The following is a 24,893-nucleotide window of genomic DNA, read 5'->3' on the forward strand; positions in this document are numbered from 1 at the left end:
ACCACATGTTCCCAAGTTCCTGTATGGATCCAACTTGAGGCTTGGTACTCAGTCCTGTCCAACCCTAATATGAGGGTCCATTTTGTAGTGTCACGGAAAAGTAAGGATTTTCCTCTCAATAAATCAATTCAAGAATGTCCGTGTCAAGCATCAGTTAAACAAAATATCACAGTGCACACTACAATGGTATATATGATTATATAACATCTTGTGGTATAATTACTCACAGCCAGCGGGGTTTTTTTTATCATTAGCTCTATCATTTCTCTTCACCCTCTGGCCAGTTTATCTGTGAAAAGTAAAACAGTGTTACAAACTTTTGAATTATAAGAAACAATTTAGACTGAAATGTTCATTAAGACCTTTAGGATACAATGTTTCGAGTTTCCAAATCCAGAAAGCCTCCCTCTTTTGTTTTTTTCTTACCTGCATATCACTAATGCGGACATATTCCAGATAGATAGATATAGATATATATATATATATATATATAGATATATATATATATAGATAGATAGATAGATAGATAGATAGATAGATAGATAGATAGATAGATAGATAGATAGATAGATAGATAGATATAGATATAGATATAGATATAGATATAGATATAGATATAGATATAGATATAGATATAGATATAGATATAGATATACATATACATATACATATACATATAGATATAGATATAGATATACATATAGATATAGATATAGATATAGATATAGATATAGATATAGATATAGATATACATATAGATATACATATAGATATACATATAGATATACATATAGATATACATATAGATATATATATAGATATATATAGATATATATAGATATATATATATATACATATATATATATATATATATATATATACATATATATATATATATATATATACATATATATATATATATATATATATACATATATATATATATATATATATATACATATATACATATATATATATATATATATATATATATATATATATATATATATAGTAAACTAGAGGTGCTTTTGTCATGTCCATTTATCTTATCCGCAGTTTTTTTTTTTTTTTTTTTTTTTCTTTTAAAGCTAAAAAGCTTCCAAAGACGGAACCACAGGCTGGAGCAAGCAACACCATCAGAGGAAGAGGAGTAGACCTAACTGAAACAGCACAACCCACCAAAAGTCAATGCTGTAGTAACTAATTAAAGGCTTCTTGTTCTATAAACTGTATGGATATTATCTTGCTTCCTAATTGTTAATAACAATTTAGTGTTTAATCCTGTCTTGGCCTTTGTGCCATCCCTTCAGAGCAATGCATTGCAATCCCCCATGGCAGTCAGTATGTTCAACTAGGCCCTGTGAAAACTAATAAAGAGAGACTTGCAGTGTGGTCTCATACATAATACAGAGTTCTTTTACTGCTAATTCAGATTTTTTAATATGCATGCATTATGTTCTACGATGCGTTCTCAGCGTGGGAGAATAGACTGGTGTATTATAAAGAGCTTTATCACATGCAGGACCTTGGTAAGAACAATAATTGTATCTGCAATGCATTGCAAACTTCTTGGTGGAAAGTAGAAATGGTTCTATTATAATGGTGACAATTAGCCCAAAGTGGAACTTTTAAAACTTTTTTTTTTTTTTTCTAGAAAAAAAAAAAAGATTTTTTTAAGCTAATACAAGCAGGGTATAAAATCAATTTTTTCTCTACAGTGTTTGCTCAAAATCACCTTTTACAAAATCCAGATCTACATTCCGTTTATTAATTTATAACTTCGTAGCCACTAATTTTGCCGCTTTCAAACGATAAACAGAATATTGTATGATTACACCAAAAACTCATTAATGTTTAGGGGATAGGCTTAGTTTTTATTTCATATACAATTACCAATCAATTCTTCAAGGTGATTTTTATTATGCCCTCCTGCACCATCTTCACAGAACACCAAACTCTTTCAATTCTACTTCTAATTTTGGGGGGGGGGGGTTTCCCTTTTTTTTTTATTTTTGTATCCAGTTTTACCCAATGCAAATACAAAAAAACGCAATGTTCTAACAATTATGTATCCTCCATTTAACTATCTTAAAATTGGATGGTAAAATTGTAATGTAAATAGGGTACTGAACTGTAGACTACATTTATGTTCTGTTACTTGTAAGATTTGGTTAAAACTGTACAGTTACTAAAATGCTAAAAAAATAAAAAGCTAATGGTTTTTCCTCTATCCTGATTTCCTCCTTATGTGGCTTATGGCGTTTCTTTTACCACTGTAACAATTCATTCGCTGTATGTATTAAAGCATGGTGAAACATTTGAGCATTGGGTTTTAATATGTTAAGATTTGCTATACCATTATTTTAGCTTTGAAACCTTTAAAAGGCATTACAGTTAAGTGCTATTTTGGTGAATGACACTCAATAAATCAAACCGTGGTAATTTAAACCAGAAATTGTGTGTAACGTTGCTTTTGCTTCAGCATTTTCTTTTTGTTGTAATGAGTTTGTTTCATTTCTGCATTATTTCCTGGGATAAACAGTATACGGTATCTGTGCTATAAATATAATTCATGCAAAAAAAAACCCAAGTCAAATGTTTGCGTTAAAGGACCAGTAACATCAAAAAAAAATTTAAAAAATTTGTTAGCATACATCGAAAAAAAACCAACCAAGACCAATTAAAATTCAAACTCGCAAAGCCTTATTAAGAAATAACTTACCGAAACATTGATTTCCGAAGTTCCATCAAGAGGAAACTTCGGGCGATTATTATAGCAGGCAGCATGCAGGGGGAAGGCAGCTCGGGGAGATGGTCGCCCCGCAGAAGAGGCGATTAATCGCCAGTCAACTAAATCTCCCCGAATCTTCCGTGTGCTTAAACCCTTAGAAAAGACAACGCGGCGCTAGATTTCTCCTCCTATAAGGAAGTCAGGGAGGAGAAAACGAGTGAGCGAAATCTGAAAGGAGTGCAAGCGGAGTTTCAGTAAGTTATTTCTTAATAAAGACTTTGCAAGTTTCATTTGTCTTGGTGTTTTTTTTTTTTTATTAATTTTTTTTTTGTTATTGGTCCTGTAAGGGAAATGATTTGTATTCAAATTACAAGCAATGCACATTATACAAGATTCAGCGAATAACCTTCAAGTCATGTGACTTTAAAGCAGTGGACTAAATTTTTTTTTTCCACATTGAATTAATGAAAAGCCATTGCAGCTGTAAAAAGAAAAAAAAAAGCACTCGTTGATCAAATGTTTTCTTTACACTAGCTTCTTTTCACCATATGTAATAAAAGGCACTAAGTTTGCCCAGGAGCCGTAACCCATAGCAACCAAGAAGATATTTGTTTTCAAACAGGTGCCCAGTAAATTCTACCTGCTGATTGGTTGCTATGGGTTACTGCTCCTGGGCAAACTTAGTGCCTTTTTATTACATAACCCCCTTTGTTTTGTTGCAGAAATAAAAGTTGCACACTAGCGAGATTCACATTGTTCCATTCCTTTTCAATGAGACTGAAAATCTCACTTTTTAATAAAAATGTTGGAGACAACTCCTATTGACTTCTATAAATATTAATATATTTATAGAATTTTCCCCCGGCCCTCAGTTGTAACTCAGACATTGCAGATACCAGATTGGTGTTTGAAGTTTTTTGACTGGTGCATCCTGTATTGTGGAATAGGATATACGTTTTTTTTTTTTTTATCACCAATACAAATGGTCAAAACCCTAAACACTGCAAATCTATTTACATTAATGGGAAGTGCAGCAGGTCACCCCCCCCCCCAAGGGAAACGATCGACCATGAAGACAAAGCATGGCTTCCTATCAAATTGAAACATAATGGCACGCAAGCCTTATTTTTGAAGTCTGCTTTATTTGTTGTAGCCCTAATGTGTACCATATTTTTCTTAAAGGGGTAAGAAAAATGAAAATTTTATATAAGCCTCAGCATACTGAAATAAGAAATTTTCTAAATATTCAGTACTGATTCTGAAATCAAGTTTATCTTCACTTCACATCTTTCCTCTCAGCATCCTTTTCTCTTCATTCTGTTCTCATGTAGGAGTTGGGTGGCAGATATCCATTAACATTTAGATCTAATATATCTTATAGGGGGGCTCCTTTTGCCTAGAAGATGTATTTGAGCTTACTCTATTAAAATCTCCAGACATCATGTCTCTCTACATGCAGAATTTGTGCAAAAGGCAGTTATTTTGTTAGATTGTAATGCGATCCGTTATTAAAGTGAGCGCTAGTTCCCCTTTAAAAGAAGTAGCTTGGTGACTGCTCTTCTATGTACCTACAAATGCTCAACTACATAGACCTTTGTTGGCAGTAGTAGTGGAAATTGGCTCTTCCTATTTAAATAAAATGGTCGCAAGATAGGTTTGATCTGTTAATCGGTTCCCAATGGAAATTACTATCTGTGCTTTTCTTCATGATCATCCATTACTACACCTTTTGCACTTGCCTTATTAATGTTAATACATCTCGCACACACACAAGGCTATGTTATGATTTTCCTTGAGCTGCCTTTTCTACTGCTGTCCGATCCTGTTTCATGGTTATAATGATTTCCCAGCCCTATGCCTTTTCCAGGATTAACACCATCTTCATCAAGACCACTGTGCCTTTTAGGAACAACACGGAAGTCATTAATACAATGTGACCCAACAGCTTTGTGTATGTCTTCTGCCTGAACAGAAAAATGAGTAATAAAAAGTAGCAATAACAATTAATGTGTAGCCTTACTGAGCATTGGTTTTTAGATGGGGTTAGTGACCCCCTATTTGAAAGCTGGAAAGGGTTGGAAGAAGAAGGCAAATAATTTAAAACTAAAAATGAAGACCAATTGAACAGTTGCTTAGAATTAGCCATTCTATGACATACTAAAAGTTAATTGCTGTCTCAGACATTGCATCCACCTTTAAGAGAAGAGCTTCAATGCAGCCTTTGTGTATCCTTGCTAGCTGTCAGGACTAATTTTCTATGCATGTAGCCTGTTTGATTGCAAATGCATGGATAACAGTTTAAAGGAGAAGGAAAGCTACCGAAGCAGTTTATCGCCAATAGATAAGCTACAATAATGCAAGCTATAACACTATTCTGCAGAATGCTTTACCATACCTGAGTAAACAGCTCTAGAAGCTCTCTGTTTGTTTAGGATAGCAGCTGCCATATTTGCTTGGTGTGACATCACTTCCTGCCTGAGTCTCTCCCTGCTCACTCAGCTCTGGTCTCAGATTACAGCAGAGAGGGGGAGAGGAGCAAACTGAGCATGCTCAAGCTCTAGCCCTGGAGGTTTATGCTGAAAACAGGAAGTCTGATACAGAAGCCCATGTGTACACAATCAAAGGAAAGAAAAGCTGTGTTTCTTTTGACAGAGGACTCAGAGCAGCACTACTGTGAGGATTTACTGGTGTATTTATAGAGACCTTTCTGATAAAGCTTACTTAATTTTAACCTTTCCTTCTCCTTTAAGAAGATACCCATACTGGCTATATGTAACACTCCAAGCCTACATTTGTGTTCTGTTGTCCATCCCAGTAACTGCACTTCTTCCTGACTAGTTTTAGCGTCTGTAAACTCACCAATTAAACAAGTAACTGAAGAACAACCACTCCATCTTGCTTTTGATTTCGTCCTAGTTGTAATATTCTGTCCATTCACCAAAAGGCTTTTGCGTATGATATATGGATTTGTTTCATATCCATGTCTCTTGATGCTTTCTCGTACAAAGTGGAAGAAAAATGTTTTTCCAAGTCCTTGTAGTGATCTTTAAAAATTGTATCTAAGGAATTGAGAAAATGTTTTTCTTTTTTAGTAATCTTGAAGGATGGATCTGAACCCAAAAGCTGGCCAAGAAATTGAACATGAACTTCCTGAGCCTTTGTACAAACAGCAGAATCTCCATGGCATCTGTTAAATACACCAACTAAACAGTTTGATTTACTGCCATTATTGTCAAGAATTATAAAATAGTCTTCCGTGTCCCTAAGATGGATTCTTATCAGAACACTCTGCTATTGATGGTATTAGGGCATTGGTTTTTGACAAGGGTCTTTTCAGAATTCTGAGAGCTTAACCTAATATTATCTTCCATAGGAAAAATCAGAATTGTCTTTAAAGTATCATACCATCTGTCTACTTTATGGATCAGTGTTTGTTTATAATCTCAATGGTTTTGTATATACAATATCAATTCCCTACTTTTGGAGGAGAGATTTTCAAGGCTGAGAATGTTTATAGCCCAGCAGGGTTTCAGAAAAAAACTCGAAACGAGTTTTTAAAATTCAAATCGAATTCGATTCGAGTTTTCATCTTAATTCCATTCATCTGAGTTTAAAAATTTTCAATTGGTCGAATTTATGGGAGTTTTTTTAAAACCCACATGAATTTGAAATTCGACCTTTTGATAAATGTGTCTCTTTGGGGGCAGATTTATCAAAGGTCAAGGTGAAGGTGAATTTTCGATTGAAAAAAATTCAAATTTTTTGTGTACTTCGATTAGGAGTAGTCCAAATTCGATTTGAATTTGAAAAAAAATTAGAATATCGAAATTTATCATGTACTGTCTCTTTAAAAATTCGTCTTTGACCATTCGCCATCTCAAACCTGCCTAATTGCTGTTTTAGCCTATGGGGGACCTCCTAGAACCCATGTTTTTTTCGATCGAATTCGCTATTCTTTCGATTCGTATGATTCGAATACGGACCTATTCGACCAAAAAAAAAACAGACTTAATTTCGGTTAGTCTTTTTGAATTCGAATTTTGAAGTTTTTTCAATTCGAAATTCGACGCTTGATAAATATGCCCATTGGTGTGCATTCATAAATGACCCCTTTAGTGCTATGGTTTCATTATCAAGTTTATGGAAGCAAAGTACAAAAAAAAAAATATACAGAATTCACTGCAGCAGTTACACTGGAAACACAAATGTCAGTACGGATATGGGATCTGTCATGCGGAAAACCCGTTACCCAGAAAGCTCCGAATTATGGAAAGGCCATGCCCCACATAACAAAAAAGGGAAATTTGTGCTCACCGCTAATTTTTAAACCATCAACTGGGGGTGCAATGAGGTTGTGACCACAAAATTCATACAGACAAATACAAGAGGTCCTCTGCTCTCAACTCATTATCAATATTTTAAGGACATTGATATATTGTGTGCCTCAAGCTACTAAAAAATGCCCTCCCTTGAAACAAAACAGGGATTGTTTTCCATATATTGCAATATATTTAAGATGGCCAACTACGCCATAACTGGTCTAGCCAGTCCTACACTCATCTTTCATCAATTTCATCCCCCATATACTCCATTTTATCCAAATAATTCAAGTTTTTAAAAATTATTTCCTTTGTCATTCTTATAATAAAACAGTACCTTGTACTTGATCCAAACTAAGATATAATGAATCGTATTGAAAGCAAAACCGATCTATTAGGCTTATTTTATGTTTACATGATTTTATAATGAAGATCAAGGTCTGTTACCTAGAAAATCCCAGGTCCCTATCATTCAGGATAACAGGTCCCATACCTGTATAACAATATTTTCAGTAGTACAGAAGTAGCCTGAACCTTCTATTAAATTACCCCCTGTCACCACATCCATATCCAGAAATAAGAGGAAAAGAAATGCAAGGTTGTCCTATTTGGTTTCCTTCACAAACTAATTTAAGTTAATAATAAGATTTTGTGAAATATAAAAAAGGCTTAATGCTTTATTTGTTTCCCATTAATACATTGCTTTTTCAAAAGGAGTTTTTAAAATGATGTTTAGTTGAGATGGTAACTGACCATGGAAACAAGAAAGTTTTGTTAATTACACTGTATTATTTATCTTCCGCTATTCCTGAATACACTGCATGGTTTCATCAGCAACCCTAATCCCCAGACAGTAGTTTCAATATCAGACTGCAGAACAAGTTAAATAACTCTTAAGACACAACAATAAAATAGGAAGATCATGTAGCCGATATTACACATTTTTGCACTGATTCAGAGAGTGGAACAGATCCCCGCTTCTAGGGAAGAATCAGATGCTGCATTCTCATAATGATTGAATCAATATTTATAATTTCATTTGCCTGTATTTTGAAATCGTTCTTGTAAATGGCAGATCAGCTTCCAGTAAATGGATTTCACAGCATACTTTCATAATCCAATTGCTTTCCTTCCAAATCTTGTGCTGTTAGTTAATAAACTGAATGCCTATTGACGTATAGTAGGCTGGGGCATTTTATTTTCTGTTGTTGTTTGCCTTTTACATGGACAGTAAAATTAATGTTATTTAATTTATGTATAGGTATAGGATGTATTAGGTTTCCATTATATGGAGTCAAATATGTTGTTAGAAAAGTGGAATTGCATACAAATGTTGGCAACTTGGAATCAGATTCTGCTAAATCCAAAGTGTTCTGCCTAACCACAATTGAAGCCTTGAATTCATTCATAAATAACAAGCACTTACAATTACACAAATTACAAATTAAATAATTTGAATTTTGAGTAAAATTGTTGTAGTATAAAAATACATGTCTCATTATACAATCTATACCTCTTCGTATCAGTTTTCTAATAGTTTTCAACCCCAATGTTAAACTTCCTCACTCCACTGTCCTCCATTCACTTTCCACAATCTTCGCTAAATCCTTATCATTCCTCTGAACTTCTCAAACTCCCACTAAACTTCTCAGTCCTTCCTTATCCCAACACAATCTGATGTATGCCCACCTCTTTCACTTTGGTATTGCCTTTCCTAGATTGTGGTGGGCTAAGGTTATAGCAAAGTGGGCTGATGAAAGAGGGAGAATCATAGAATACTAAGACAGAATGCAGGGGAGCAGAGGGAGGATGGACAAGAGCAGAGAGTTGGAAAAGGCCTTGAATATAATTTGGTGTCTTCAAATATTATTTTGATATCATTTTTTGCCAGTGTAGAATTGGGTTCAGTAGTTATTACTGCTGGCTAGCAGTGCTGGTTAGAAACCAATAAAAAGCCTGGTACAGTTTCATGGCAAAACTTGCATTTTTGCCAGTGGCAAATATTTTTGTGAATCCACGCTAGAATGCATTTTGTTTCACCAGAAAAATCATGGGAAAAACATGAATTGCATTATAAGTATTTCCTATGTGTTTTGTTTCCTTGGAAAAAAATGTGTTCCTTTTGAGCTGGAAAAAAGATAGAAAAAGCACCAATGGCATTATTATTATTTTTTATGTTTGGTTCACTGGAAAATAAATATTTTTTTTGTGCTGGGAATAATACACAAAACCCCCCACCCATTGACTCCAATGCAGTTTCTGCAAAGTGTTGCCATTTTGCAGATTTTTGTGCCTTTTTGCAAATTTTTCAGTGAAGTAAGGCAGGCCAGTTTGATTCTCTCCAAAGCAACATCTGCATTACTTTCCTATGTTTGCATTGGTTTCCTTCCACTTGTCAAAATAAGACGGGCAGATTAATTGTCGCCTGATTAAACTGACCCTACTGTGAGACTGATAATAGTATAAAAAAAGACATTGCTTTATCTTGCAAATGCAAAATCAAATCTTTTGGAATATCAATGATAGTGTTCAATCTTCAGTCAAGAGTTCAGTGCATTAGAAGAAGAGGTTGGTGTATTTGATTCTTGATGCCTGGAGGCAGTATATTGTAAGGATCCATTTAGGCCTCACCCAAATTTCCAGGCTGTACTCAACAAACTCTGGTCTATGGTATGAGGTTTAGATACACTGAACAATACCTTTTTATTTGATCCTGCAACTATATTTTATGGAGTGTCTAATCCTAAGTAAAAGCAGACTTGTCCATCATGCCTTTAACTGATGTCAGCCTTTCAGGCAACTAACCCAAGCCATGCTGGGATTTGTAGTTAACAAGAAACAGTAAGTCCAAAACATTAAAGTGTTTTTAAATTCATTAAAATATGATGTACTGTTGCCCAGCACTGGTAAAGATCCGCACTCTCAGGTCTTAAGAAAATTGTAAAAAATGCATTGTTTAAATGGAGACTAATGTTTCCGCCTCCTCCGAGGCCTTTCTCAAAGAGAAGGAGAAGGCCGAAACGTTAGGCCTGCATTTAAACAATAAATTTTTTACAATTTTCTTAAGACCTGAGAGTATGGATCTGACTGAGTGGATTTCAATTGAAATTATTGACACTACACCCAGGCAATTTAAATAATTTTTCGAGAGTGCTGGCTACCATGTGGAATATATATATATATATATATATATATATATATACACTCACGGGTGTTGTGGCAAAAAGGATTTTATTGGAGTATTACAGTCTACCCCACATCAACGCGTTTCGGTTCTCTCTGAACCGTCGTCAGGATGTCGACGGTTCAGAGAGAACCGAAACGTGTTGATGTGGGGTAGACTGTAATACTCCAATAAAAGCCTTTTTGCCACAACACCCGTGAGTGCTCTTAACTATATCTATATGCTCTCTCTTGAAGAAGCACCCGGGATTTGATTAATTGATGGTGAGTGCCGGTTCAACAACATGACTATAATATATATATATATATATATAACAAACAAGGGAAAGTTGTGCTCACCACTATTTTTTAAAACCATTAGGTGGGGGTGCAATGAGGGTGTGACCACAAAATACATATAGTCGACTACAAGAGGTCCTCTGCACTCAACCCATTATCAATATATTTAAGACAGAGACATTTTGTGCATACTGCTACTAAAAAATGCCTTACCCTTTAAACAACACAGGGATTGTTTGTCCATATATTGCAATATATTTAAGATGGGCAACTACGTCAAAGTCATCCCATATCTGGCCAGTCCTACGCTTAATTTTCATCTGATTCATTAAGAATTCAATTGCTTCATTATACATTTTACAAAGGGACTAAGTTTTACCTGCAACTTACTAGCTGCTTTCAAAGTAAAACTCCCAAACTTGGCTGCCCTTTTATTAGACACCAGTGGGATCACTTGACTATAGCTGGGAAGGGTTGGCATTCGGCTGAATCTTTCATGAAGGATTCGGGGGTCCGGCCAGTTTTACCAGTGCTGGCCAATAATACATCACATTTTAATTTCACACTTTTTGGTCTTACTTTTTCTTTTACTGCAGAGCACTTACATAGAAAGATGGGGATAGTAAAAGGGGATCTAAGTACTGTTGCTCAATCAATTTACTCAACTGTTACTGGACTACAAATCCCAGTACACTTTAGCTTATTGTCAAGTCTTAAAGCATGCTGGGTGCTGTAGCAACATCAGAGTTGTATCCTAGCAGTAATATTGCTTTTCCCAGCAGCCCAATTAAAATGCAAAGGAATCCTCCAATGAACATGCACCTGATATTTGCAAATCTGCTTCCATATTCTTTGTTACTGCAAAAGAATGGAAGCATAAAGCACAGTTTCTCAGAACAACTGAACATCAGATGTATGTTCTCCATAAAGACGTCTGATTACAGTGCAAACTCAAGAATCCAAAGTTACACAATAATCTCTGCATGTTATGTATCAGCAATAGCTACTTCTATTCTTTCACCCACAAACCAGTTCCTGTGATATTAGTCACCACATCAATCTATATTTATTTAAGTACAACAAGTGTCCAGAGAGCTTTACAAAAAGAGGTAACATGGCAGTTCACATGCTGGTTTAACATATTCAGTGACTGCCAAACTGTGTCATTGCAGGCTAGCAAAAGCAACAGCAACAACTCCCTCAGTTTATTCATTTGTAGGGGGGGCTCGGCCACCAATGTTTTCTTTTTATTTGTAGGGAAGGGGTCCTGGCCAATCTGACAAACAGTGGAAGTAAAATGGCGGAGCTCATCCAACACACTCTGTCTCCGCTCGATTGCTGCTTTCATGAGAAACAAGCTACTTTTCTCCGACTACAACTACATATATTCACTTGCTCAGTGTCGGTCTGGGATGCCTGGGGCCCACCAGAAAACCTTTGGCCACAGGCCCACTCTCCAAAATAATTTTCCTTTTTTTGTCATTCACCTTCTTTATTCTTGTAATCACTTTTCCTCAAAATGGGGGGGGGGCTTGGCCAGCAATGTTTTTTTTTCACATGTGTAGGGGACCCTAGCCACCAGTGAATTTTTTTTTTTTGACTAAGGGATTAAAGTAAATTGCTCTTATTTGTACATTAGAAATGCAAACTAATTCTAAAACGAAGTGCAATTTAGGTTAGAATAGGTACCTGCTTAAGTCTATGTTGATGGGGTGGCAGGCTTAATAATTCTACGGCTGAAAGTGTTTTTGCTGTTTTAGCACTCATATAGGGTTGCCATCTTTTTAAAAAAAAATTACCGGCCAGTGGTGGGGGCAGTAACTAAATGGGCGGGCCATGACATAAAAATGGGTGGAGCTTGTGGATCGTGATGCAACAGGGGCGGAGCCACGTTGCAAGAGGGGCAAAAGACGAAGAAAAACAAACTTTCCACCAGAGGGCCAAGGGCTTTTGTTCAGGGTATTACAAATTGCCGGCAGCTACATTGCCGGTAAATTTGTTATACCGGGCCCGGCCCTGGCAGGTGTTTTACAGGCTAGGCCGGTAAAATACCGGCCGGATGGCAACCCTACACTCATATCTGTGTGGCCTTTTCACTTGGATGTGGGGGTGGGCGGGGCCTGGACCCATTTATTGTATGGGGTCCCATGATTTCTAATGGCAGCCCTGCCTTGAAGTCATTGTTTGCAATAATCATATATCATAATATATCTATGTTAAATGCAATATGATGAATCCATTTTTTTGCATTGCAATGTTACTGGCATGTCTGAGTTTAATGCAATACTCAATCAATTTTTGCCATGACCTTACTGACATGTCTGGTGTTATTGCAATATGCTGAATCCACTTTTTGCAGTGTGATGATATTGGCATGTCTGGGGTTCATTTAATACTCTGAATCCATGCAGTGTTACTGGCATGTCTGGGTAAGTGCAATACACTGAATTTATTTCTGAAGTGTGATTTTCCTGGCATGTCGAGGGTCAATACAATATTCGGAATTCATTTCTGCTGCATTATGTTCCTGATATGCCTGTGGTTACTATAATACTCCCAGCTGTGCTGAGCCATTTTTTCCACTGCAATGTTACTGGCATGTCCGGGGTTAATGCAATACTCAATTTCTGCAGAGATCTTACTGGCATTTTTTGGGATTAATGCAATATGCTGTATCCATTTTTCGCAGTCTGATGTTACTGATGTGTCTGGGGTTAATTTAATGCTCTGAATCCATTTTTGTATTGCAGTGTTACTGGCATGTCTGGATAAGTACAAAACTCTGAATTCATTTCTGCAGTGTGATGTTACTGGTATGTCTGGGGGGGGGTTCAGTTCTGGACTGAGAATGTAACTAGGCCCTGGCATTTCAGCTACACAGAGGCCCAAACAGCCCCCACCAGCCCACTAAATACTGATTTTCTATGGTACCTTATCAGGGCCGCCATTAGAAATCACAGGGCCCCGTACAACAACATTTTTGGGGCACCGCCCACACTGGTGCCCAAGCCCCACCACATATCCCGCCCACTCCACATCACAGTTAAAAGACCACACAGACATCAGCACTAAAAAAGTAACCCCCTCCCACACAAGTTATAAAAACCTATTGATGGTCAGGGCCCCCTTATAAGTTAAAAAAAAAATAACATTGGCTCCAGGGCCCCCCATAAAAGTTTTTTTAAAAAATCATTGTTGCCAAGGCTCCCATTACAAGTTAAAAAAAAATTGGGCCCCAAAAAAAAAATAAAATTTTTGTTTTAAAAAAAATTGGTGCCAAGTTTACAAAAAAAATTGGAGCCCCCCAAAAAATTTTTTTTTAAAAAAAAATTCTTACATTTTAAAACATTGGTGGCAGGGGCCCCCTTACAAGTTAAAAAAAATTGGGGCCCCAAAAAAAAAAATTAAAAAAAAAAATTGGTGCCAGGGCCCCCCTTACACGTTAAAAAAAGTTGCTGCCAGAAAAAAAAAAATGGGGCCCCAATTTTTTTTTCTAACTTATAAGGGGATAAGTTAGACAAAAAAAGTGGGGCCCCAAAATTTTTTTTTGAAAAAAAACATGGGTGGCAGGGGCCTATAGAATATAAAAATAATACATTGGTGGCCAGGGGATATAAAAAAAAACCACAAATTGGTGTTCAGTAGAATTGAACGTGTGGCTTCAGGACTTTGGGTCTTTTCGCCGCTTCGGTACTTTGGCTGTTTTCGTGGCTTCGGGTCCTTTCGACTGTTCGGCACTTCTGCATTCGAGACTTGCGAAATGGGCACAGGTAAGGGGGGGGGCTATTTCAAAACTGCAGCACTGCCGGGCCCCCCTTGATGCCCGGGCCACTTGTCCTCCCTGATGGCGGCCCTGTACCTTATAGCAGCCCCTCTGGCATTTGCCAGAACCCACAGATTTCCAGTCTGGGCCTGCTGGGGTTAAATGTAATTCTGCAGTGTGATGTCACTGGCATGTCAAGGGTCAGTACAATCATTAGAATCCATTCTGCAGTGTTATGTCCCTGACATGTCTGTGGTTCGTGCATTATGCAGAATCCATAGCTGCAGTGTGATGTTCCTGGCATATCTGGAGTTAATAGAATCCTCTGAATCCATATGTGGAATATCAGGGGTTTATTGCAGGCCCAGTATTCAGTAGTAGAAGCAGCTAGTGAATGTGGAATAGTGTTGTTTCAGTGTAACTCGGGCAATGTCCGACTGGCCCACAGGGATCACAGCAAAGGTCCTGGTGGGCCCAGGTGTCAGGGGCCCCTCATGCTGCTAAACATTTGGCCTATTTCATGGTCATTCCTTATTTCTATGAGAACAAAGCTAAATAAATAAGTAAATAAGTGTATTTCACATTTGAAGTTATTCTTTGACATTTTATTTCGCTGCACAAATTGGACTATTTTCAAGGCACTTCTGAAACGACTCTTGGCCGGTTTAGTGAGCGAATGTCGCTTGTTTTGAGAACTGACGAGCCCGAGGGCTTCTCTTCTCCTCACACAGCACAATGGTGACAGGACCAGGAGGAGGGCGGCAGCGGCAGAGAAAAGAGCAGCTGAGGAGGAAGGTCTGGGAAGGAGGAGGAGTGTGAGAGGAGGAGGAGGCGGTAGTTGTAGAGGAGGAGGAGGAGGAGGAGGAGGGGAGTGCTGGTGGGAGAGGAGGAGGAGGAGATGTGCCTGTGCTGCTGCCTCCCTGCTGGGGGGAGCGGCTGTAGATCTCGTCACCTCGGCCAGGGATCTGTAGACCGGAGGAGGGTAGAGGGGGTTTCTCCTCCCCGGGCAGGGTCCAAGGGCTTGTGCGATGTCTGAGGCAGCTTCGGGCGGAGGGACGATGGTGTGTGTAGCCGCTTCTGGGAGCAGCGCATTACCTCAGGGATCCCCGGCCGTAGTGGCTTCAGCCGCCCCAGGAGCAGCCCGGGGAGCCGAGAGCCCAGCAGCAGCTGCCGGGGGAGGAGGTGTTGGATCGGCGCCGCTCAGGATCGCTGCCAAGAAGGGTCAGTTGCGCTCAGCTCCCTGGGCCAAGAAACTGGAGAAACTCGGAGTGTACTCTGCCTGCAAGGTAATGCCGTGTGTGTGTGTGTGTGTGTGTGTGTGTGTGTGTGTGACACTGACAGCAACAATAACACTCCCCCTGATTGGCAAGTGAGCAGCAGCCTGTGTGACACCCTCACTGACACAAGCAGGGAACTGCAGGCTGCTGCTCACATTCCTTCTTCTACACAAACTCACAAAACCAGCCGCCAAAAGTATCTCAGCAACAGCCCAATTTGTGCAGAGAAATCAATGGAAAGAAAATATGTGAAAATCCACCTTATCCCTCTCCAACCCGCAATCACCAACCCCTGAATAGTCTGTGCCCATTGCTTACTCCAGTGACCCTCGTGTCCTGCCCACTACATGCAGGTTATTGTAGTTTCACTTCAACTGCTGCCCCTCGTTTACAGTAAAGCCCACACTATCCAATGCATTAACCTCAGGCATGCCAGTAACATTGCAGAAATGGATTCAGACTATTGCATTAACCTCAGGCATGCCAGTAAGATCACTGCAGCACATGAATGTGAGGTATTGCATTAAAGGAACGGTAACATCAAAAAATGAAAGTGTATAAAGTAATACAAATATAATGCAGTGTTGCCCTGCACTGGTAAAACTGGTGTGTTTGCTTCAGAAACATTACTATTGTTTATATAAATAAGCTGCTGTGTAGCAATGGGGGCAGCCATTCAAATGAGAAAAGACTCAGGTTACACAGATAAGCTCTGTAGAACATAATGGTGTTATCCACTATTTAATCTGTGTCATATAGGCTTTTTTTTTTATTATTTCCAGCATTGCTACACAGCAGCTTGTTTATATAAACAGTAGTAGTGTTTCTGAAGCAAACACAGCAGTTTTACCAGTGCAGGGCAACACTACATTATAAATTTATTAACACTTTAATTTTTTGGTGTTACCGTTCTTTTACCCCCAGGCTAGATGTACACAGGGTTGAGTGCTGAACTACAACTTTCATAAGTTGTTTAAGAGTCAACCACAGGAATACATACCACCCCCGATCACACTACACAGTACAGGTAGGGGATCCGTTATCCATAAAGCTCAGAATTACTGGTAGGCCATCTTCCCATACACTCAATTTTTGTCAGATAATTCAGATTTTAAAAAAAGGATTTCCTTCTTCTCTGTAATAATAAAACAATACCTTGTACTTGATCCCAACTAAGATATAATTAATCGTTGTTGAAGACACAACAGTCCTATTGGGTTCAACCAATGGTTAAGTGCTTTTTTAATAGACTGAAAGTATGCAGAAAGGTAAGTTAAAGGAGAAGGAAAGGCTTGGTGCACTTGGGGGTGCCCCAAGTGAGTGTATTGACTTAGCTGAAACCCCGGGCTGGTGCTCCTATCAGCAGAAAACTGCACCGGCCGGGGGTTATACCAGTGAGCACCACGGAGCGATCCTGAGCATTCTGGATAACAGGTCCCATACCTGTAGTACCAGTGATTGGCAATCACAGACCAAATACAGCTGGAAGCAGGTTGCTGTGTTGACAGGTTGGAACTGAGTCTGTCAGTCATTTATTACTACCGTTAAAGAATAACTATATTGCCCAACATGCACTTCTAATTGAGGATTCAATGGTTAAAAGGGAGAGGTGGGTGGTGGGCCAGGTGGCGCTGGGAAAAGTAAAGTAGGGGGTGTTTAGGGTGTTATAGGTTAAAATGAAGTTGGTGGGCTTTTAGAGTACCGCCCAAAACTATCCTATATCTGAACACTGGTTTGTACAGGTATGGTATGTGTTATACAGAATGCCGGGGCTTGGGGTTTTCCAGATAATGAATCTTTCTGTAATTTGGATCTTCAAACATCATTTAAACATCAAATAAAGCCAATAGGCTGGTTCTGCTTCCAATAAGGATTAATTATATCTTAGTTGGGATCAAGTACAAGGTACTGTTTTATTATTACAGAGAAAAAGGTAATCAATTTTAAAATTTTTTAAAAATATTTGATTATAAAAGAATCTATGGGAGACAGCCTTTCCGTAATACGGAGCTTTCTGGTAACGGGTTTCAGGATAACGTATCCCATACCTGTTCTGTGAAAACCCCCAACTCATTCTGAAAAGAAGCCCAATTTGGAGGGAATCCTGCTTGCTGCATTCTCACTGCATACTCATGGGAACAACAACAAATAGCAGTATTGCAACATTAGTACAGCACCAGCAGCAATAGCAATTCTTATTGCACAGACACAATCACTTAATTTGTCTGCTGTGTGCAATAACAGCACTCCCACTTTACATACTAGTGTAATAACAATAGTGCTGACACAGCGGAGATACTGTGCAGAAAGCAGAATACTCTTGACTCATCATCACAACATTTGTGTTATCGTGCTCCTCGCACAGCAGCATCCTGCTAGGTAGTGTTAATAATCCTGCACAAGGACCAAGGTGCCATTGTGATTATTATACTTGTCAGAACCCAATGATCGATCTCCTTTTAATTACGTGGTCTATTGCAAAAAAGAAATTTCGCTGGATTAAAGGGGTCATGGAGAGACCCAATGTTTGGTCCCAACCCAGTTGTGATATTTTCCTTTTGCATCTTTGTTATTGGTTCTGACCTTATGATTCCTCAGCTGTCTCAGCATTCTAAAACCCTCCTTAATTCTAAGCCTACAATTCATAAAAACTATATAGGGAAACCTTAAATTCTCTGCCCTTTGTTTTTACCCTGTGATCCTTAAGAAAAATCCCTGTAAAAAAGGCCTAAATATGAATACAGGTAGGGGAATTGTTATCCAGAATGCTCTGGCCATGGGGTTTTCTGGATAAAGGATCTTTCCGTAAATCTTGATACAGTAAGTCTACTAGAAAATCATTTAAACATTAAATAAACAAATAAATCAATATGCTGGTTTTGCTTCTAATAAGCATTATTTACGTTAGTTTGGAACAAGTACAAGGTCCTGTTTTATGATTACAGAAAAAAAGGAAATAATTTAAAAAAATTATTTGCTAGTCGATCCACCAGTCGATAAAACCCCTTATAAAAACACAAATACTAACCCTAAATTAGTTCTTGTTACTGCTTAGGTTGCAAACAAAATATTTGCCATAAGTAGTTGTGCCAGAGCCAGGCCAAGTTGTACTGCCACCCTAGGCAATGCTGTTTGGTTTAGCACCCTGCCCGCCCACTTGCCACCCTACACCCCCCCCCCTTCCCAGTCTGGACTTCTCCACTGGTTCTCATCACATGCAAGAAATAGGCAAGCACCGAATCCAAGATTCGGTTCAGGATTTGGCCAGCATTCGGCCTTTTTCAGTAGGATTCTAATTCGGCTGAATCCCTCGGCCTGGCTGATCCAAATCCAAATCCTAATTTGGGGAGGGAAATCGCATGACCTTTTGTCACAAAAAAATTGTTTTCCCCTTCCCACCCCTAAGTTGCATATGCAAATTAGGAATCCTTTTGCAAAGGATTCGGGGGTTCGCCCAAATCCAAATTAGTGGATTCGGTGCATCCCTAGCAAGAAATGCACATGATGTAGTTTAAAGGGGAAATTCATCTTTAAAGGAGATCTATGGCAAAAATGAAAATTTTATATAAGCTTCATCTCACTGAAATAAGGCACTTTCTAAATATAATCAATACTGTTTAAGAAATAATCAAGTTAGTCTTCAGTATCTCACTCCCCACAACCAATCACTTTTCATGCTGAGATCTGTGTCAGATTTTCACGATAGCTCCCCTTTAAAGGAGAAACAAACCCTTAATAAAAAAAACCCTACCCTACATAGACCCCCCCTCCCCCCAGCCTAGCTGCCCCCCCAAGCAATTGAAATTCCAGAACCCACCAGCACACCCTGGCCTCTCCAGCATAAGTTGGCCCGGTGCACAGTCAGAAGGGATCGGCAACCCCAATTGTAGTAAGCGTAATAAAGGAAGAACTGGCACTCAGAGCTCGTCAGACCAAGGGGCCCGCCCCCGAAACGTTACATTGTAATACACACGCAGGCTTTGCCCGCATGCATCGAGCTCTGAGTGCCAGTTCTTCCTTTATTACGCCCCCAAGCAATTGCCCCTACCTCTTTACTTACCCCTTGTGCAGATTCTGTCCAGCAGAGTTTACGGGCGCCATCTTCAGCTGATTCGGTAATCTTCTGAATGAGACCGGCGATTCGCCAATTTTGTGAGTTTCGGCGCATGCACAGTTGTCGCGAAGCAGAAAATTGCTCCAACTGCGCATGCAGTGCTTCTCCAGTCTCATTCCGAAGATTACCTAAGAGAAGAAGATGGCTGCCATGATCTCCACTGGACAGAATCTGCACGGATGGGTAAGTAAAGAGTTAGGGGCATTTTCCCGAGGGGGGGCGGGAAGCTAGGTTGGGGGGAGAAGGGAGGGGGTCTTTGTGGGGTAGGGTTTTTTTTATTAAGGGATTGTTTCTCCTTTAAATACACTTTTAGTTGTATTTTTGTATGGTTTTCAAGTTATTAGCCGTCCTATTCTGGCCCACTACTGAAAATGTTATCTGACTTTGAGGCTTTCATTTTATTGTTAATATTTTGTATATTTTTATTATTTTGCATATATTCAAGCCCATTACTAATCATCTTCCATTCTGACTTCCCAACTACTACCTGGTTGCTAGGGGTAATTAGGCTCTAGCAACCAGCAACTCCGTGCATGAGCTGGCTCAGGTTGGCACATAGATAACATCAGATACAGTCCACTAGCAATGCTTTAATGTCAGTTTTTCTCTGGGTTATAAAGGAAAACTACAGCACCAAGATCATATTGATCTATCCGTTACTTTTATGGACTGCTTTGTTGTTCTCTATAGCAGCTCCCAGTGCTGCTTAAACCTCTCGGGGCTGCTCAAGTGTTGGATCCATAATTACACATCACAGCAATAACATATTCCATCTGTATCTTTTAGATGTATTTATTGATTTTTGCTTCCCATTTGGCATGGCAGCCCAGATAAAAGTAGGCAATGATTTTTAAAATAGTGTAAATATCTGTTTAATGGAACATTTTGTTGCTGGGGCTGGTTGTATAAAAGTAGTTGTTAAACAGCACTTAATACTGGCCAAATGTTTTTTTGTTTTTTTTTTAATTAGCCATTGCCCTTGAAGTTGGCATTGAAAATGTTCCTTAGTCACAAAATAATACAAAGTAATAAGCTCTTTGCAGATTGTTTCTACTCCCGAGGGCGGTACAATGAATTGAGAAAAATGAAGGACTGAGCACTTTTGTGGTCAATGAGTCTCCCTACTGTCATTGCATTTGAGTACACAATGTAGCCAAATTAGGAACTTATTGGGCAATATCCTTTATAAAGGAAGTCTGCAGAAACTGCAGCTCTGTCATTATGTATAGAAAACAACACACACACACACACACTCATGGGCGGAAAAGTGCAATAATATTAGTATGCAAATTATATGAACATACAGACCAACCCTAACTTACTAACATATGAACATATAACCCTAACTAACATATAAGCTAACATAACTAACTAACATATGAAGAACACACACGAGAACTTTTCACTTTACCTCCACTTATGAACCTCACTGTACTTGTAGTATAGTAAAATATTAATTTGCAAGTATTCACCCACAATTTCATTAGTTGTTTAATGTATGGGGATACAATTTGTTTCATGGAAAATGTTACTGTATATAAAATTGAATACAGTTGAATTCTTTACAGACCACCACAGCCTTAAATCGGTTGGTAACTTTATATTGAAGGACACAGTTATACTACAGTAGATATTTTCATATAAGACTGATTTATGCTGTAAATTGAAATCGGAGTGCCGTAAAGTTGTAATATGATCTGTACCAAAACAGAATATATAGGAGACAATGTTTTATAGTACAGGGATCCATAGGGTTAACTTGCCTTCTGGTTTGGGAAATCCCCTTCTGGTATATTTCCTCGTACAGGAAAATACCTGCATCCTGGATTCCTTTTGAATTTGTTATACTAAGTGGTAGCGGGTTGCTCCTCCTCTTTGCCTTTTATCTGTTGAGCAGGTTGGATGTGTCTGGGATTTTGGCCTTGGTAAGTATGAGTCCTAAGGGTGGTAATATTTCCTGGTAGACCTAAGGTATAAAGATGTAAATGATGGAAGGATCAGTTATCTTGAAAAAGTCCAGTCCCAAGCTGTCTGGATAACAGGTCCCAAACCTGTATCCTCTTCTCAGCTTTCCATTCCTGCAATATCCATAGAAAGGATTTTTTTTTAAAAAATACTTAAAGAGTCAAAATAAGCATTATTCTTGCAAAAATTGCCTTTTTGTGAAATGCTCTGGAGCTTGCTAAGAGAATGAATTCTGGCAACATCAGTTTTATTCTACTGTATCAGCAACAGCTGATTATACCCTAACACATTCTCATTATAGCACTTCATTATACAATAAGAAAGCTGTGTGAGGCGCAGCTGCTCTTTGCAATGATACCATCTAAAGTAATAATTGTAATCGCTTGGCAGCATGTGTGATAGCATGTGTATAACAGGGCCTACAATAATGTGAAAACAGTGAAAAGATTAAAGCCCTTACAATCCTTGCAGTCTGTGTGATTATCCAATGAATAGTGCAGGACTAAGACCAACTGTGTTATATTACAATATTCTACACAAAAGCTGAAATCACAGATATTCTTTACTCAACTCAAAATTCAACCAATTTTCTTTTTGTTCTGGACTGTGTTCAGAACAACTGCAATGCTGGGTCTTAGGTTTGATTCCAGCTGGGGCATTGCTGGCAAGGACTTTGTATGTTTTACTTGTGCTTGTATTAGTTTCCTCCAACACTCTAAATAGACACGTTCAGGAGCATATTACAATTGTCAGCTTCTATGCAGCAGGGGCTGATGTGAATGATGTATAAACTCTGTATATTTTTGTGGAATATAATGATGCTGTACAGTGTCGGACTGGCCCACAGGGATACCAGGAAAACTCCCGGTGGGCCCAGGCGTCAGTGGCCCCTCATTCTGCTAAACATTTGGCCTATTTCATGGCCATAAGCATTGTATCCAAAAGATTTGAGGGTCTCCAAAAATAAAGAAACAAATGTAAAAAGTAGAGAATTTATTAGGACATGAAGACCTAACGCGTTTCGTGCCTATAGGGGCACTTACTCATAGGCTGAGTAAGTGCCCCTATAGGCACGAAACGCGTTAGGTCTTCATGTCCTAATAAATTCTCTACTTTTTACATTTGTTTCTTTATTTTTGGAGACCCTCACATCTTTTGGATACAATGTTTTTGGTTTCTGCACCTTGGGACTGAGGTGAACTGTGAGTGTTTTCCCTCTTATCATTTTTTCTATCATACATTTTTGTATCTTTATTTATTTAATATTTATGTTGAGTGGTACCATAGATACTTTTTTGTGGCAGTAGCACAAACCAAAGTATTTTCTATTTCATGGCCATTCCATATTTCTATGAGAACAAAGAGGCTAAATAGATGAAATAATAGATTATAGTATATATAGAAATGAGACTCAGAGAATAGAGGTTGAGTGAGGAGAGGAAGAATAATAGTCCTGAGAGTGGGCCCCTGGTCTACTGTTTTTTGGTGGGCCTCTGGTGTCCCAGTCCGACACTGATGCTGTATAAATAAAGGATAATAATATTTAAAGGGGTGGTTCACCTTTAAAGTAACTTTTATTATGTTAGAAAACGACCAGTTCTAAGCAACTTTTTAATTGGTTTTCCTTATTTATGTTATATAGTTTATAGGTATGTGTCTTTTTCTTCTGTTTCTTTGCAGATTTCAAATGAGCATCGCTGTCCCCTTATAAAAAAACAAATGCTCTGTAAAGCTACAAATGTATTGTTATCGTTACTTTTTATTACTGATCCTAGTATTTAGACTTTTTCCTATTCATATTTCAGTCTCCAATCAATGCATGGTTGCTAGGGTAATTTGGGCCCTAGTTACCAGATTGCTTAATGACTTACCTCATACCCATTGCTCCTGTGAGCAGAAAACTGCACTGGCCTGGGGTACTTGCGAGCGAGCGAACCTCTTTCGTCCCATGGGTGCACAAGCGCTGTAGAGTTAAAAGTCAGACTTTAACAAAAAAACATGCTTTTTCTCTCTACTGTGCATGCGCCGGCTGCTGAATTTTGAAGAAAGAAAAAGGAAAGAAGAGCATCACTTGCAAGTACCCCAGGATGGTGCAGTGTTCTGCTAACAGGAGCACATACCCGGGGTGTCGGGTAAGTCATTACAATCCATGGGGGGGGGTGCCTTAACATTTGGCATCAATGGATTGGATCTTTACTTCTCTTCTAAGTTAACTTTTGGGGGCAAATTTATTAAGAGTTTATTAAGAAATTCAAGTTTTTCCAAGTATCTTTTGGTCAAAAAACTAGAATGCATTACACCCTGACCCTGAAAATTGCTGGAATAAGAAAATACACCAACTAAAAGTCAAGAACAGAGGTCCCTTGAACCATTTGTAGACGTTGAAGCCTTCATGAGTTTTTTTCAGTGGGTTTCGTTCGAAAACTTGATCAACTTGAGTTTTTTATTAAATTAGAAATGATTAGAGTTGTGAATAAATTTGAGGATTAAAAAAGCTCACATAACTCTAAAATTCACCTTTGATAAATAACCCCCTTAGTATAATGTAGTACTGTATAATTAATTCAATTTCTGGCAACAATTTTTATTATTTGTGATTTTTCAATTTTATCGTTTTGTGTTCAGCAGCTCTGCAGTTTGGAATTTCATTAGCTGTCTGGTTTCTAGGGTCCGGATTACCCTAGCAATCAAGCAGTAGTTTTAATGAAAGACAAATGAGTAGGAGAGGCCCTGAATAGAAAGAATACGAGTGGGTACTGTAGTAAAGTAAATCTTTTTTTAAATTATATTTAATATCATAGTACATTTATATTGACATAACATACCATAGGTATGGGATGGTTTCTGGATAACGGATATGTATAACGGATCCCATAACTGTACTATGTTATGTCAATATAAATGTACTATGATATTAAATATAATTTAGAACAAGATTTACTTTACTACAGCACCCACTCGTTTTAGAAAGGGTTTCTCAGCACATATACATCAGAAACATCAACCTTCCCAGATACATTTGCATATGCAAATTGGGGGTGGGAAGGGGAAAACATTTTTAAATGCCTTGTTTTGAGACAAAAAAGCACTCAATTTCCCTCCCTGCCCCTAATTTGCATATGCAAATTCGGATTTGGCTCGGCCAGGCAGAAGGATTCGGCCCAATCCTGGATTCGGTGCATCCCTAAATGAAACAGAACCATGTACTTGATCCAAACTAAGATATAATGAATCCTCATTGGAAGCAAACCCAGCCTATTGG

The 24,893-nt window shown here is 38.3% G+C and overlaps 2 protein-coding genes across 5 annotated transcripts in view; both read left to right on the forward strand.

The window, feature by feature from the left end:
* Nucleotides 1-2,230, forward strand: part of rab5a.L (RAB5A, member RAS oncogene family L homeolog) — a 38,921-nt gene extending 36,691 nt beyond the window's left edge. The window contains 1 exon segment of the mRNA NM_001087066.1: nt 1,089-2,230. Coding sequence (NP_001080535.1) covers nt 1,089-1,204 — 116 coding nt within the window. The 3' untranslated portion in view covers nt 1,205-2,230.
* A 12,807-nt stretch (nt 2,231-15,037) lies between these two features.
* The window catches only part of LOC108718922 (histone acetyltransferase KAT2B), a 54,984-nt gene continuing 45,128 nt past the window's right edge, over nt 15,038-24,893 (forward strand). For 3 of the 4 annotated variants that reach the window (XM_041566000.1, XM_041566001.1, XM_041566002.1), the window contains exon 1: nt 15,039-15,561. In XM_041566000.1, coding sequence (XP_041421934.1) covers nt 15,304-15,561 — 258 coding nt within the window. In that variant the 5' untranslated portion in view covers nt 15,039-15,303. Of the gene's footprint in view, nt 15,562-24,893 lie in introns of all 4 variants that reach the window. The other variant, XM_041566003.1, reaches the window with a different exon arrangement.

The sequence above is a fragment of the Xenopus laevis genome, chromosome 6L, assembly GCF_017654675.1.
Source record: "Xenopus laevis strain J_2021 chromosome 6L, Xenopus_laevis_v10.1, whole genome shotgun sequence".
In the NCBI taxonomy this organism is placed as follows: Eukaryota; Metazoa; Chordata; class Amphibia; order Anura; family Pipidae; genus Xenopus; species Xenopus laevis.